This window comes from Canis aureus, chromosome 4 (assembly GCF_053574225.1).
Source record: "Canis aureus isolate CA01 chromosome 4, VMU_Caureus_v.1.0, whole genome shotgun sequence".
NCBI classification, from domain to species: Eukaryota; Metazoa; Chordata; class Mammalia; order Carnivora; family Canidae; genus Canis; species Canis aureus.
In genome coordinates this window covers 29,505,150-29,521,701 of record NC_135614.1, presented here as the reverse complement: position 1 = coordinate 29,521,701, position 16,552 = coordinate 29,505,150, and the positions used below count along the sequence as shown (strand labels likewise).

At 52.0% G+C, this 16,552-nt stretch overlaps 1 protein-coding gene across 6 annotated transcripts in view; it reads left to right on the top strand.

Annotated features, from left to right (window-relative positions):
• The window catches only part of DLG5 (discs large MAGUK scaffold protein 5), a 119,334-nt gene that overhangs the window by 78,761 nt on the left and 24,021 nt on the right, over positions 1-16,552 (top strand). For 4 of the 6 annotated variants that reach the window (XM_077895157.1, XM_077895159.1, XM_077895155.1 and 1 more), the window contains 10 exons: positions 1,708-1,895; positions 3,350-3,475; positions 6,284-6,416; positions 6,861-6,988; positions 7,647-7,822; positions 8,207-8,310; positions 11,792-11,884; positions 13,582-14,601; positions 15,337-15,460; positions 15,780-15,924. In XM_077895157.1, the coding sequence (XP_077751283.1) occupies positions 1,708-1,895; positions 3,350-3,475; positions 6,284-6,416; positions 6,861-6,988; positions 7,647-7,822; positions 8,207-8,310; positions 11,792-11,884; positions 13,582-14,601; positions 15,337-15,460; positions 15,780-15,924 (2,237 nt within the window). The remainder of the gene's footprint in view (positions 1-1,707; positions 1,896-3,349; positions 3,476-6,283; positions 6,417-6,860; positions 6,989-7,646; positions 7,823-8,206; positions 8,311-11,791; positions 11,885-13,581; positions 14,602-15,336; positions 15,461-15,779; positions 15,925-16,552) is intronic. The other 2 variants (XM_077895158.1, XM_077895156.1) reach the window with 1 other exon arrangement.

Here is a 16,552-nt window from a genome sequence, read left to right as displayed (position 1 = left end):
ACTACAGTGTTTTGTTTTGTTTTTAAAGATTTTACTTATTTATTCATGAGAGAGAGAGAGAGACAGGCAGAGGGAGAAGCAGGCTACACGCAGGGAGCCCGATGTGGGACTCAGTCCTGGGACCCCAGGGTCACACCCTGAGCCAAAGGCAGATGCTCAACCCCTGAGCCACCCAGGCGTCCCCAGTAACACAGTTCAAATGTAAAACTATATTAATATACTATAAAACATCAAGTAAAATGTAACTTTAAATAAATGCTATCATTAAACCTATTCCTTATTATAATAAGTCCTTGATGCGTTTAACAGTAGTAATTGGTCTTTAAAAAATAGCAAAGTAAACAGATCCTCCCCACGGCATGAAAGTGGGAAAAAATCAAAACGGAAATTATTGGAATTGATCTCGGAAAATGTGAGGTGTGAGCCAAGGTGTACTTTCTGTGCAGACTTTAGTCTTGACTCTGTACTTGAGAGATGAGCGGGGCCTGTGAGCTGACCCTGTGTGTTTTCCTCTGTCTCATCCTCCTGTCTTGGCTGAACCTTTTTTTTTTTTTTTTGGCTGAACCTTTGAGGTCTTTTCGAACGTGTCTTAGCCGAGGTAGCGTGTCCAGCTCCGCGTGGACGGCAAGCTGTGGTTCAGCAGAGGCCTGTTTGTCTTCCTCGCCCCTGCTGCTCAGAGGTGGGGATTCCTGGCGCAGATGCAGTGCCACCTGCCCCTCTCGTGTCCTGTCTGTGCTTTGTTTCTGAAAGCCTTCGAGCTGCATCGGGAATTCCTCCTGCGGTAGACACTCACTCTGTCATTTCCCCCCGTGTCGTCTAAGGATTATCGGGGTACAGAGGGAGCTTTTTCTACAAGTGCTTCCAAGACTTTGATTCAAAATGGTAGCAGAGCATGTAATGCTTTGGGGAGGTGTCAAGGTGCAACTGCTTCAGATTTCAGCTTTTTTAAACAAACTGAGACACACAGGACTTCTCCAGCGAAAACACTGGGGTATTTTCGGATTTAAAAATAACTCTGGGTCACCTGGGTGGCTCAGTTGGGTAGTCGTCTGCCTCCGGCTCAGGTCATAGTCCCAGGGTCCTGCGATCGAGCCCCACTTGGGGCTCCCTGCTCAGTGAGGCGTCTGCTCCTCCCTCTCCCTCCACCCCTCCCCTCCACTGTGCTCTCTCTCACGCTCTCTCTCTCTCAAATAAATAAATAAAATCTTAAAACTATAACTCCATATGCCAGAGCACAAAAATGAGTATTGTCGACACAGGGGGTTGGGAATCATCATGATTGACGTTTGCACCTTTCACTGCATTCAGGGTTGCCTCGTTATGTTTTGATGGGAGAGCTCTGTAGAGAGACAAGGTGGGTTGTCAAAGGTAGGAGCCATGCAGTGGCAGGGAGGAGCCTGGAACAAGCCCTCCGGGGGAGGCAGGCCACCTGGGCCACTGAGATGGAGGCTGAGGAGGGTCTGGGTTCTGGTCCAGGCTCTGTGGGCCACGGTCGCTAGGTTTCTTGAGTGTGGCTGTGGGACATGTAGTCACGGGGAGGGGCGGGGCGTGGTGCAGGTGCAGCAGGGGTGTGTTGGGATGGGCTCAGGCTAGGATCCTGTGTTTCCTTCCATCCAGCTCCTGAGGGTTCAGCCCCTGCACCAGCTAGAGGGCACTTCTGGGCCAGGAAGCTCAGTAACCACCCCTCTGCTCACCCCTTGACCCCAGCAGATCAAAGACACGGTGACAATGGATGCCGGGAGAGCCAACAAGGAGGCTGAACTCCTTCGAAAGCAGTGCAAGGCTCTGTGCCAAGAGCTGAAGGAAGCCCTCCAGGAGGCGGATGTGGCCAAGTGCCGGCGGGACTGGGCCTTCCAGGAGCGGGACAAGATCGTGGCAGAGCGGGATAGCATCCGGTACAGGGAACCCCTGGCCTGGAGCGGGCTCCAGTCTCCCCATGACGCATTGGGTCTTTGGGGAGGGTCAGAATCACTTGCCACGTGTTCAGGTGAGGTGAGAGTGGCCTCTGTTCCTCTCTTCTCACCTGGGGTGATGGCCCAGCCTTGCTTCATAGCGTTCGAAGTGTCCATTATGTCTCTGCTTCCCATTTTATTTCAACCTATGTGTCTGCGTGTGCACCGTGTCTGGATGAGACCCTCCCCCTGCCATGGGGAGGCACAAAGACGGTTTTTTTTCTTAGGGGGACCTCTGATGAAACAGACATGTCAAAAATGTGTTCTTTCAGTTGGTATTCTCTGGGCACCTACTGTGTGCCAAAATCTTAGGTCCCTCGGACAAGGAGACCCTGGGAGAGAAACAGCCTCCAAGTCTCCCGGGCAGGGGCGCCCAGCACTGTGGGGACCACAGGCAGCTTTGTCAGACAGGGCAGCAGGGGAGGGCCATGATATGGTGAATCCCAGGGCCACAGTCAGAGCTATGATGGGGGCATGCAGGGCACGGGGGCACAGCTGGGGCAGGCATGGACTTGGGAGTCACAGGAGAGGCAACTGATGGGGGTTCCTGATGGCAGGCAGTGAGGGCCTCAAAAGGGACACCCTGCAGGGTAGCCTTGATTCTTGGCTGGGGTAGAGCCATGAGGGGCTGTGGTGGTGCTTGTGGTGACTTGGTCATTGAGAGTTTCAGAAAGATCCCTTGTGGTGGTCGGGAGGAGAGACTGCTCCCTACCAAGGCTAGTCAGGAGGTGAGGGTTCAGGGTGGAGGGTATTGGGGGCCATGCAGACATGGGGACCAGTCCTTAGGGGCCGTCCAGTGGTAGGGTACAGTTCTGGAGGTGGCCCAGAGCACACGCTCCCCTGCTGCCAGGTCAGCTGTCCCTACTTTCTCTGTGAATGACTGACATGGTCCTTCGGTGGGGAGTTGTCAGGCCCGCACTTTGCACCTGCCCAGAGCTCAGGGCTGCAGAGATGCATGAGGCATAGTTTCTATACAAGTAGGGGGGCTCAGTCTAGTTGTGGGGTCAGGGACAGCTCTAAAAGGTCTGCATGTGGGTAGATAGGAAGCATGTGATAGGTGCTGGGATACAGAGGCCTGCCAGGCGGGCTGGGGCTGGGGGTGAGGCATTCACCGAGGCACACTGAGGGCGAAGCTGTGGGGTGAGCACTGGACGTTCAGAACCCGTTGCCCAGTAACTGTGGAGATGTCTTGTTTCCTGGCCCTTGGTGTCTTCTTTGACCCTCGATGGGGTTGGCCCGGATGGCCTCACCTCTGGACTCCCAAGCACTCCTTCAGTGCATTTGGAGGCCAGGCAGGCACCAGGGTGTTTGGGGGCCAGGGCCTCAGTCCACTGCAGGCCGTGAGTCCTCTGCCCTTCTCCCCTCACGGTGACCTTGGCCTCCGTCTTCCCCACCAGGACGCTCTGTGACAACCTGAGGCGGGAGCGGGACCGGGCGGTGAGCGAGCTGGCCGAAGCTCTGCGCAGCCTGGACGACACTCGCAAGCAGAAGAATGATGTCAGCCGTGAGCTCAAGGAGCTCAAGTACGCCGGGGGGGTGGGGGGGCACCTGCCCACCGTGAGCTTGCGTCTGGGGGTGTGGTGGGCCCTCTCCTGCCAGGGCAAGGCTGCTGTGTGCCACCTGGCTGTCTGTCCCTTCACCCCGCTTCACTCCATCTGTCCGTAGAATGGATGTGAATGCTGCATCCATGCTGAGAATTCATTAGAAATTCTTAGACCGTCACAGAAGACGAGGGCCCTTTGGTGAGCATGTGGAGGTGGGCAGGTACCGTGTGCAAAGGCACGCAGGAAGGAAGGTCTCTGTTCATAGGCAATCCATTTGGAGACAGGGCAAGTGGGTACTCTCTGTCCGTCCGTCCATCCATCCATCCATCCATCCCCTCTCTACCTCATTCATTCACCAACTCTGCAAGCATGTATTGAGTGGCTGCTCTGGATGGGCTGGGCCTGTGGGAGGTGCTGGGGAAGCCACTAAACTGTGGACCAGGTCTCTGCCCGTGGGGCTCCCAGCACACAGGAGGAGACAGGCCACAGGCAGGCCCTCCAGCGACAGCTCTGTGAACAAAGCCCTGACATGGTGACGCAGTGTTTGGAAAGCCGTCACCACGTGGCAGTTTGTTCTGCCTGTGGGCTTCAGATGCCTGCTCGGAAGAGACTGCCTGGGGTGTCAGCCTCCCCCTCAGTACAGCACTGCACCCAGGATTGTGACTTGAGACGTGGTGTCCCTAAGCAGTGGCCTTAAACTACAAAGATCAGAGTTAACCAGAGAGATTGGCGGAAGCCCGAAGCTGTCCCTGCAGGTAGCAGCGGACTCTCCTGAGAAGCAGTGGCTCTCGGTGCAGATGGTGGTGAGGGCGGGGAGGAGAGGGCGTGCAGGTGCGAGCCTTGAGAGCCGGAGCAGCACCTTTCAGCCAGAGTGACAGCCTCCCGTCCCTCCCCCATCAGTAACTCTAACATGAGCCACCCAGCTTCAGTTACTCGATAAAAACACGGAATCTCTCGGGCTCAAGTGCTCTAAAGAAAATCTTGGGCTAAGAGGCAAGTGACACACTCTCTCCAGGGACCCACCTTGGGTCTAGCAAGTGATGGAACCAAATTAGGGTAAAGTCTGGCCCCTGGGGGCTTGAGCGCCGAAGGAAGTTTTACATTTTAATGGAACTGGAATTGCCTGGAACTTCTAAGAAAGTTGAATTCCATTAGTTTGTTCAGCACGTCTGAATCTGCACCTCCTCTTTGTTAATGCTCTCTAGCCAGTGCTGGGGCAGAGGCCGAGTCGGTCTGCAGAGGCGGCACACCTGCCCCGGGGGGTTCTGAGAGATGAGCCAGTGCAGCAGCGTCAAACACGGAGCTCGGGCAGCCCCCGTGGCTGGTGGCTCAGCGGTTTAGCACCGCCTACAGCCCGGGGTGTGATCCTGGAGACCCGGGATTGAGTCCCACATCGGGCTCCCTGCATGGGGCCTGCTTCTCCTTCCGCCTGTGTCTCTGCCTCTCTCTCTCTCTCTGTGTCTCTTGTGAATAAATAAATAAAATCTTAAAAAACAAAACAAAACAAAACACAGAGCTCCAGGCTGCACAGGGCTGGTGGGAGCCATGTCCCAGGAAGGAGGCTCTGGGGGCTCTGCCCTGAGGCTAAGTAGCGTTCTGGAGCTGGCCCGTGAGAGCACAGCCCAGATGGAAGCGTGGACCTGTGAGCATGTCCACTTGAGCAGGAACCAGGAAGAGGTCATGAGTGTGCCCGGAGCCCAGAGGGTAGCGTTGATGAGATGGAAAGGTCATCGGGGCATGGGTTTTAGGACCAGAGGTGTCAGGTGTAAGTTGCTAGGTGTTGGTACCAGGTTTCTGGATATTTTTTCAATCTCCTGACTGGATCTTTCTGGGAGCTTAAATTTTTTAATCAAGTCCCATTTATTGATTCTTAATTGTTAATTTTTAATGGATTGTATGGTTACTAAGAACCCTTAACCTTAATGCTACATCTCAAAGATATTTTCCCTTGAAACATGTTACAGCTTTACCTTTACCATTCCAATCTGTGATATGTTTTGAGCTGATTTCTATGTAAGTCCTGGTGTCTTCAGATTTTTGCCGGGCGTGCAGGTACTCCAGCATCGCTGGTTGAATGCTCTCCTTTGTCTACTGAAGTACTTTGGTCCCTCTTGTACTTTGTGGGGTATTTCTGGATTCTTCATTCTGTCCCAGTGATCTCTATGTCTGTCTTCCTGGCAATTCCATACAGTCGTGATTTCTGTAGCTATAGGAAACATCTTAAAATCAAGCAGAGTCATTCCTCCCACTTAATTTTTCACTTTCTTTCTTCCTTTTTTTTTTTTTTTTTTAAAGAATTTATTTATTCATGAGAGACACAGAGAGTCAGGGACATAGGCAGAGAGAGAAGCAAGCTCCATGCAGGGAGCCCGATGTGGGACTTGATCCCAGGACCCCAAGGTAGTGATTGGCAGATGCTCAACCGCTGAGCCATCCAGGCGTCCTAGTTTTTCACTTTCAAAATTGTTCTAGCTCTTCTAATTCCTTGCCTTTCTTTCCCTACTCATTTTTGAATAGTCTTGTCCATATCCACAAAAAGTCTTGCTGGCATTTCCTGAGGAATTGCATTAAGCCTCTGGATAAATTTGGGAAGACTTGGGTCTTTTTTTTGAAAACCTCTATATCCAAGAAGCTCTGGCATGCTGCTCCAGATTTACTGGGAAGCTGGCATGAAGTATGAGAGCACAAGGAGCCCCATTGAGCCTTCGTGGTGACCTTCAGAGCTGGGACTGGGGCGAGCTGCTTCCCCTCCCAGGGGACCGTCGCCATGGCCCTCTCTGTTCCTAGGGAGCAGATGGAATCCCAGTTGGAAAAGGAGGCCCGGTTCCGGCAGCTGATGGCCCACAGCTCCCACGACTCGGCCATCGACACAGATTCCATGGAGTGGGAAACAGAAGTTGTGGAGTTTGAAAGGGAGACGGTGAGCTGCCTCCATGCCTTTTCTTGCCTGCTCTGCTGACTCTGGGCAGGGGTGGGAGATGGTGGCCCCCTTGTGGGGTTCCCCAGGGTCATGGCTGTCAGTTTTGAAGCTTCGGCTTCCCTTCCTGCCGGAGCACACGCATCCTTTCACTGTGGTTGTCCAAGCCGGCTCATGGCAGGTTGGTCCCTGTGGCCTCTCCAGCGGCAGATGCTGGCACCACGCGTGGAGGGTGGAGGGCAGAGCAGAGCCCTGCTGCAGGGACGTGTGTCTGCAGTGGCTGGAAGGGGCAGATGGCAGCTGCCCCCGGGCTTCGTCCTGGGGACTGAGCGCCCCGTCCGACCTGGTGAAGGGCCAGTCCTCACGGTGGCCAGTGGCCTGAGCTTTAAGAGTGGGATATTTCTAATCACTGCTTTGTAAAGTGTGTGGCTGCTGTTCTTTTGACAGGAGGATATTGACTTGAAAGCACTTGGGTTCGATATGGCGGAAGGTGTGAATGAGCCTTGTTTGCCTGGGGACTGTGGGATATTTGTCACTAAAGTGGACAAAGGAAGCATTGCTGATGGCCGCTTACGGTAAGGGTTGAGGAGGCCCAGGCTCTGGAGGGAGGGGGCCCCTCTGACCCTTTGTGAGGGACCCAGAGAGCCAGGTGGCAGTTAACTGAGCACACCCTGCGGTCTGAGGGAGGGACTGGCAGTCTCAGGCCTGCAGGCTCCGCTCCTGACATCCTTCTGGAAGGAGACTGATTCACGAGAGCCTGTGAGTCTGATCTTTGCACAGGCCCCCGGTACCACGCTTCACCTCTCTAGGTAGGAGAGGGCTCAGGCGGTATGTGCCCGAGCATGGGGTGTTGTGACATCGCGTGTTTGTTCTGTGAAAGAGTAACGATAATAAAGTACTATTTGCTAAGTACTGGTTTAAGCACTGTGTATAATCATTTCATTAATCTTTAAAATCCTATGAGGTACTGTAGTGATAATTGCCTCATTTTACAGGTGAGGACACTGAGGTCCAGAGGAGGTAGGGCACACAGCTAGTATGTGGTAAAGCCAGAATTTGCACGCAGGCAGTCTGGTTGTAGCCATTTGACCCTTCCCAAAGAGGCCACCTGTCTGACCTTGTATGTGGGGCACCCGCTTTCTGGCACTTGCTTCCCCCAAACTGTAGCGATGGGGCCTGCCCCCCTGGCCCCAAGGCCTGTGTGGGCACTGACCTGGCTGTGCTGCTCCTCAGGGTCAATGACTGGCTGCTGAGAATCAACGATGTGGACCTCATCAACAAGGACAAGAAGCAGGCCATCAAAGCCCTCCTCAATGGGGAGGGGGCCATCAACATGGTTGTGCGGCGGAGGAAGTCTCTGGGCGGGAAGGTGATCACACCACTGCACATCAACCTGAGTGGACAGAAAGGTAGTGGGCCCGCAGACGCGGGTGGGGCGCCTCCCACAGCAGGGCACCCCTTCCTTGTGCAGAGGGGATATGTGCGTTTTCAGGTGTGTTGCTTCAGAGGCATCGATGCTGCTTAAATGTAGCATGGGTGCCTCCCTGGCAGGGGGCCCCCTGGGGCCTGGGTCTTGCTGGTCTCCAAGTGTTTGATTCCCTGGAGCAGACATGACTGAGCCCCGGGGTGGTCCACCAACCTGGCCTGGATGCTGGGACTGACAGGTTGCAGTCGGCTAACGTGCCCCTCATGAGTTCGTCTTACAGAGATGAGGTGGGACAACCAGAGGGCCATGCGACCGGGGCAGGTATTAACTGGACACTGCCTGTGTCTGCCCTCTGTGGTTTTCACAGACAGCGGCATCAGTCTGGAGAATGGAGTGTATGCTGCCGCTGTGGTGCCTGGAAGCCCGGCTGCCAAAGAGGGGTCCCTCGCCGTGGGAGACAGGATTGTGGCGGTAAGCCTCAGGCCTGGGGCTGTCTGCCCCATGTGGACGGTTAGAGGACGTCGGGGCGGTGGAACACAAAGTAGTGATTGGAGTTTCTATGTTTGCCTCGTTCTCTAATGTGAACAAACATTTTTTTTTCTGACAGTGTATTTCTAATTTATAGTAGAAAATAGGAAATATGAAGGAAATAAGAATCCCTCTTATTGCTACCACCTACAGATAAAAGGTTATCATGAGCAATTTGAAATGTATTTCTTTTTCTTTTTTTTAAATTTATTTATGATAGTCACACAGAGAGAGAGAGGCAGAGACACAGGCAGAGGGAGAAGCAGAGGGAGAAGCAGGCTCCATGCACTGGGAGCCCGACGTGGGATTTGATCCCGGGTCTCCAGGATCGCGCCCTGGGCCAAAGGCAGGCACCAAACCGCTGCACCACCCAGGGATCCCGAAATGTATTTCTCTAGAGCCTTTATTCCACATACGAATGTGTATTTACATCAAGGTTTTCTTTATTTTTTTTTTAAGATTTACATGAGAGAGAGAGCACACACACGCATTTGTGAGAGGGTGTGCACATGGGGGGAGGGGCAGGAGAGAGTCTCAAGCAGATTCCTCACTGAGCGTGGAGCCTGACGTGGGGCTCAGTCTCATGACCCATGAAATCACGACCTGAGCTGAAACCAAAAGTCGGATGTTTAACCAGCTAAGCCACCTAGGCGTCCCTATTTATACCAGTTTTAAAAAGAAGATATCTGTATGTGGTTTTTAATTAATTTTTTGTATGATTTTTAAAAATTTTGTAATTAAACATTAGATCCATTTATTTTTATATTTACTTTTTAATCACCAGAGTAAGACTTACATGCCATAAAATATTCATTCAATATAAAAATATGTAAAGTGGTAATCCCCGCTTTTCCCCTTTAATCCTATCCCTGGAGAAAACAAAGCTCTGCCCCCAGTTGCAAGAAGTGCTTCTAGCCAGACCATGAGTGCTCATACAAATTGACATACACAGATAAAGCTTCCTGGGTTTTGTTTGCTTTTTAAGATATAGATAGTGGTATCAGCCTGCTATTCCACATCATGGTTATCTTTCCAAAGTGAGCCTCATTATGTTTATCAACCTCGTGGTGATCTGTAGTTGAAAGCTTCCCTCCTGTGCACGTAATATGTTGTCTTCAGTTTCCGCCATTGCAGATAGTCTTGCCATAAACTTCATGTGTCCCTTTTGGGTACACCCAATGGCATCCCTGGTGACCAAGCCCCCAAAATGCTGTGAGATTACTGAGTCTAAATTAGTATTTCTAACTGACTCATTAAAGTTGAAGTCACACCCTTTCCCCCAGCACACACACAAAATCCCAGTTGTACAGAAGCACACACGACAAACACGTGTCCCTCCCACTTTTTCCTTCCTTCCTTCCTCCCTTCCTCCCTTCCTTCTGTTTTCCCCCAGATGGGATCATAATATACTCAGCTGCTAACCTCATCTTTTGTGTCGCACAGTGTGCCCTGGAGGGTTCTTCCACGGGGATCATGTCAGTAATTGCATATTCCTTCGTGGCAGCAAGTCAAGCTGTTAACCGGTTCCCCCGGTGGACAGTCAGGTCATCTTTGCTTCTACAAGCAGTGCTGTAAGGCCGCTGCTACATCCCTCCACAGAGACCCACAGGAATGTGCGGGGGATGATTGCTGGATCAGTGGGCACCAGCATTTAATATTTGACATGATCTTTCCCTGTGTGGTCAAAGAAATCATGGTCTTTTTGATCCTACCTGTGGTGTGTGAGGGAGCTCATTGCTTCCCATCTTTGCCAATGTTTTTCAGATTTGGGGGGATGTCAGAATCTGAAAGCAATATGGCCATTTTGAAAAATTTTAAGATGTGGAAAAGTTGGGGCACCTGGGTGTCTCAGTAGGTTAAGCGTTTACCTTCAGCTCAGGTCATGATCCCCGGGGTCCTGGGATTGAGCCCCACATAGGGCTCCCTGCTCAGCGGGGAGCCTCCTTCTCCCTCTCCCTCTCCCTCTGCAGCTCCCCCTGCTTGATCTTTCTGTCTCTCAAATAAATAGATATAATCTTTAAAAAGATGTGGAAAAGTTATAAAGAAAAGAACTACCAAATTAATCCATCACTCCAAAATAATCACTCTGCCTATTTTGTTTTTTTTTTAACTTTTGGTTTTGAAATAGAGAAATAATTCAGTTGTGACATTAAATAAATAATATTGAAAAATAGATAAAGTGGTGAAGATAGTGCGGGGAGGTCCCATGTGCCCTTCATGCAGTTTCCCCTAAAGGTTACCTTTTACATGACTAAATAATATCGAAACCGGGTGGTTGATACGGGAACCGTGTGCGTGCATGCGTGTGTGTGTGTGTGTGTGTAGTTCTACGTCATTTTATTATCACGTTTTAAGTAACAGCAACCAAAAAATTAAGATACAGCGCTGTTCCACTGGCACAAAGGTCTTTCCCGTGTTACCCCTCTATAGGAATATCCACAACTCTGCCCTCCAACCCTCTTCCTTAACCCTTGGCAGCCAGTTTGCTCCATCTGTATAATCTTGTCATCTCGAGGACATTCCATAAATTGAATCATATGGTTTATGTCCTTTTGGGATTAGCTGTTCCACCCAGCATGCTGCCATGAGACCCATCAGGTGCTCAGGGTCCTGTTAGCGTGTTTTTCTTGACGCTATATTTTCTTGACGCAGTATTCCGTGGTCTGGGTGGGTGCATCCCAGTCTAACCATTCACTGTCATGCATACGCTTATTTAAAAGAGTGCAACATATCAGTGAGAAATGTGGACAGAGGTTGAGGCCTAAGAGATTATGAGAATCTTCACGAACAGTGATGATACCATCTCATCTCACATGACACCTCACAGTTTATAAAGGCCTTCCACACCATGATCTCATTTTTATTTATTTTTTTAAGATTTTATTTATTTGAGAGAGAGAGCACGTGCGAGAGAGAACACAAGGCAAGGGAGAGAGGGAGAAACAGGGCAGGAACCCAATGCGGGACTTGACCCCAGGACCTTGGGATTATGACCTGAGTTGAAGACAGATGCTTAACTGACTGAGCCACCCAGGCGCCCCACCATGATCTCATTTTTAAGTCTTCAGACCTGGCGGGCAGATGTGTTTGTTTATTTTCCACTCTGTGCGTGAAGCAGTTCTGAGCCGTAGTCAGCACCTCGCATGGTGGGCAGCAGCAAAGCCTGGCTGCCCCCCTGGGGTGCTTGGTGTTCTGGTCCCAGTTATACAAGCACCTGCCCCTAGCATGATTTTAAGGCCGTGTGTTTTCTTTGCCTCAGATGCCCCTTAACTGGATTTCTCAGGCTTTCCTGGGGAAGCGCTTTCTCTCCTTTGCCAGCTCCAGACTTGGGTACTCTATAGAAGAGCCAGGCCCACTGTCCAGAACAGACTGGCAGAGACGCTGACCCAGTGGTGGGCCTCACAGGCTCTCTGTCTGGTCCTAGATCAATGGCATTGCACTGGACAACAAATCTCTGAATGAGTGTGAATCTCTGCTGCGGAGCTGCCAGGACTCCCTGACCCTCTCCCTCCTGAAGGTAAGGGCCCCCACCCAACACCGGCTCTGCTCTCATCGGCTGTGGGGCAGGCAAGGCCTCAGCTCCGTATACCTGAGCTGCTACTCGGCATCGCTGGGAGTCCTTGAAAACAAGGTATTGATTTATAAAGTGCAGGGTGTGCATGAATCCTGACTGGATCCTGGTTTAAAAACCAAAACAAGACATGAAGGACATTTTGAGGACAGTGATGTACATTTGAATCTGAACTCAGTAGTTATTTTTCCTGGGTACAGTGATGGTATTGGGGTTAAAGGGCCAAATGGCCTTATTTGGGGGAAGTATATGGTAAGGTTGTTAGGGGTGGGATGTCATAATGTTTAAGTTACTTCCAAATGCTCTGCAGTGTGGATAAAGAACAGACAATTTGGTAAAATATTGTTGACTCTAAATGGTGGGTTTATGGACATTGAACTTTTCTCTCAACTTTTATACGTAGTTGAAAGGATTTATGATAGAAGGTTGAGAAAAATAGGCCCACTCACTTCATTAAGAGATGTTTTTAAAAATTAATGATCTTAAAATTAACAGACTTTTTGGGAGCAGTTTTAGATACAGAAAAGGTGAGCTAGTTCAAGAGTTCTCATCCAAGCCCTCTGCTCTGCTTCCCCTGCTGTTAGCAGCTTACATTGGTGGGGTTCATTTGTTATAATCAATGAGCTAGTATCAATGTAATATGTTTTTATAAAGTTTATTAATTTTTTAGTAATCTCTACACCCAGCTGGGGCCCCCGAGATCAAGAGTCATGGGCTCCCCCAACCGAGCCAGCTGGGTGCCCCTATAATAGTATTGAAGTCCATAGTTGACAGGAGTCACTCTTGGTGTTGTACATCCTATGGTTCAGACAAGTGTATCCACCATCATAGTATCATACAGACTAGTTTCACTGCCCTAAGAATCTTCTGAGTTCTACCTTTCCTCCCCGTTTCCCCCAAGTCCCTGCAGCCACTGATCTTTCTACAGTCTCCATAGTGCTGCCTTTTCTGGGATGTCACAGTTGGGATCACCCAGTATGTGGCCGTTTTGAATTGGCTTCTTCCAATTCAAAGGAATTATGCATTCCTTGTGCATAGTAATATGCATTTAAGCTTTCTTCCTGTCATTTTGTGGCTTGATAGTTCATTTCTCTTTGTTGCTGTATGATTTAAAATCCTATGAATGTACTACAAGATAGATATTTTTTTAATCTTTACTTTTTTTTATTTTTTAAAAGTTTTATTTATTCATTCATGAGAGACACAGAAAGAGAGGCAAAGACACAGGCAGAGGGAGAAGCAGGCTCCCCTGTGGGGACCCTGATGTGGAACTCGATCCCGGGACCCCAGGATCAAGCCCTGAGCTGAAGGCAGGTGCAAAACCTCTGAGCCACCCGAGCATCCCTTTACTTTTTTACTTAACTATTTTATTAAAATGTAGGTAGGGCATTGTGCTGGCAGCTGCAGATGGTGCTGGAAGTCTCTCCCATGGTTCATGGTGGCCAGGGCCATGAGAGAGCCTCGCCGGTCAGGGACAGGCGTGCACGCATGTGTGTGCGCGTGCATGTGCATCGGGCCAGCCGTCTTTGGGGGGTGTGTGGACTGTTGCTGATCCTCACTTCCCCTGCAGGGACCGCGTTCGGTGGCGGTGCTAGTTCTGTGGCCTTCCTCCCTGTTTCTCACTCTCTGCCGTCCCCACGTAGGTGTTCCCTCAGAGCTCCTCCTGGAGTGGCCAGAACATCTTTGAAAACATCAAGGACTCTGATAAGATGCTGAGTGTCCGAGCCCATGGCCCCGAGGTCCAGGCTCAGAATAAACGGAGCTTGTTGCAGCACAATAACTCCACGCAGACGGACATCTTCTACGCAGACAGGCTGGAGGACAGGCGGGAGCTGGGCCCCCCGGGAGGCAGCAGCTCCTTCCTGCATAAGCCGTTTCCTGGGGGACCCTTCCCGGTCTCCCCCCAGGCCTGTCCCAGTGCCTCCGAGCGCAGCCTGAGCTCCTTCCGCTCAGACGCCTCTGGGGAGCGAGGCTATGGGCTGCTGGATGTGCGCAGCCGGCGACCCCTGCTGCCCTTCGAGACTGAGGTGGGCCCCTGCGGGGCGGCCGAGGCCCCCCTGGATAAGGCCGACCCTGAGGGCTCCAACAGCGGCGGGACCTGGCCCAAGGCGGTGCTTGGCTCTGCGGCAGGGCCCGAGAAGCTCTCTGTTTATAAGAAGCCAAAGCAAAGGAAGTCCATCTTCGACCCTAACACTTTCAAACGTCCTCAGACTCCCCCCAAAATAGATTACCTGCTCCCTGGCCCTGGGTCTGCTCACTCCCCCCAGCCCTCCAAAAGGGTGGGGCCTCTGACGCCCCCAAAACCTCCCAGGAGGAGCGACTCCATTAAATTTCAGCACAGACTGGAAACCAGTTCCGAGTCCGAGGCCACTCTGGTGGGCAGCTCCCCGTCCACCAGCCCCCCGAGCGCACTGCCCCCTGACGTGGATCCTGGGGAACCCACGCACACCTCACCCCCTCGCAAGGGCAGGGTCCGCATTGCTTCCAGCTACTACCCTGAAGGGGATGGAGACTCCTCCTACCTGCCCGCCAAGAAGTCCTGTGACGGGGACTTCACCTCCCAGAAGATGGACGAGCTGGGGCAGAAGCGCCGTCGTCCAAAGTCTGCTCCTAGCTTTCGGCCCAAGCTGGCTCCAGTAGTGATTCCTGCTCAGTTCCTGGAGGTAGGGTGGGGGCGGGAGCGTGGGGAGGGGTCCTGAGCTGGTGTCCCCAGCCTGGTGCTGAGCCCTGAGCACCCACCAAGGAAAGGGGAGCGGGCTGGTTGGTGGATGCCGGCAGGAAGGAGCCGTCCTCAGGAGATTGGAAAGGGATGTGGGGGGTAAACATGTCAATGGGCATATGATGCCAAGACAGGAACACTTTCTCGGGTGTGGTGTCTGATTTGCTTTCTCATCAAGAAGCATTTGAACTTGTACAACAAAAGCAGGTGACCTGGACCTGCCTGGCAGGATGTGGGGAGCCGCGATAGCACCTGTGACTCTGTTGGCCGGTAGCAGGGGGCGTCTGGCTTGTTTCTGTGGGTGCTGTAGTCATTTCCAGGTGGGAGAAATTGCTCTGAGCTGGAGAACAAATCCGTGCTACTCTCTGCAGGCAAAGACCCTCACACAGCCATGCAAGTTTGGAGGAGCAGTTCTATATATGTGCCTGGTGGCCTCATGCATCCTACCTCCTGTGCATAATTTACTTGAGAGAACAGGTTCTTTCTCTGTGGTTTTCTTCCAGAGTAGTTTTGAAGGAATTTCTTCCCTTCCAGGTATGTAAGGCAACATGAATGGGCAGTGACCTCCCTGACTGTCCCGTCACGTGTCCCAGTGGGAGAGCTAGTGCTTAGGGCACAGGCTTGCAGACACCTGTGCATTTCCACTTCCAGCCACTGTCTCTTGTCTTTGGTCCTGCAGGAACAGAAGTGCATCCCGGCCAGTGGAGAGCTCTGCCCAGAGCTCCAGGAATGGTCCCCGTACTCACCAGGGCACTCCAGCCGGCACAGCAACCCCCCATTGTACCCTGGCAGGGCATCTGTGGGTGAGTCGTTGGGCGGCGAGGAGGGTTCATGCTGGCCTCGCAGGGCTGCTGGTCCCAGGGAGAGCGGAGGCAGTCATTTCAAGGTGCCTCTGTGTGTCCTCAGACCAGAGGTCCAAAGAACGAGCAGTGGCTTCCCTGTCTGGGATGTTCAGTGTCATATCAGGGACATTTCTTAGCTTCTCAGAGCACCTTCTTCCCACTGTAGCCTGGGAGATAGGAAGCAGTAAAGTGAGTTCCTCCATTGTACAGGTGGAGAAAGCCACTAGCTTGCATAGGCCTGGGGCTGTGGGATGATCGTTCTTACCCAGCCCATTTCTAGGCACCGTTCCCCGGAGTATGACCCCGAGCACCACTGTGAGTTCCATCCTAAGGAACCCCATCTACACCGTGCGGAGCCACCGGGTCGGCCCCTGCAGCTCCCCGCCTGTGCCCAGAGAGGTCGGCCCCCAGGGTTTGCATCCCAGGTATGTGAAGTCAGCCCACACCTCCCTGCACCCTGGCTGGCCAGGCCCGCGTGCACATACAGCCACTGGTGCATAAAGTGGTCGGCAGGCAGAGAGTGTCCTTGCGAGGCCGAGAAGGGGCTGATTAGAGCCACACTGGGGCCCCAGGAAAAGTGAAGTCTGAGGATGCTCTCTTCATGCACCAGCACGGAGCTTATAAAAGTAGAGAGAGAAAGAGAGAGAGAGTAATGGCAGCTGGTGCTTAAGTGCTCACGTGCCAGACAGTGTACTGGGACCTTTGTAAACCTCATCTCATTTAAAGGCCACAGCAACCCCGTGAGCACTGTTGTCTCCGTTTTGTGGATGAGGAGACTGAGCCTTAAAAGGTGAATGGGCTGGCTCAAGGTCATTCATTCATTCAGTCATTGCAAGTTCTAATTGGTCACCTACTATGTAGCATGGACTGTCGTAGTTCCAGGGGGGATATACAGTGGAGGACGTAATCAGTGAGCTGCTTCTCATGGGATGTTTATGTCTGAGAGTGGGAGGCAGATGAGAAGAGTGAACAGAGGGGTACTGGGTGGTGCTGAGTAGCTCTGAAGGCTGCAGCAAAGGGCGACCAGCTAGGTTGCGACTTGGAAGAGGGTGG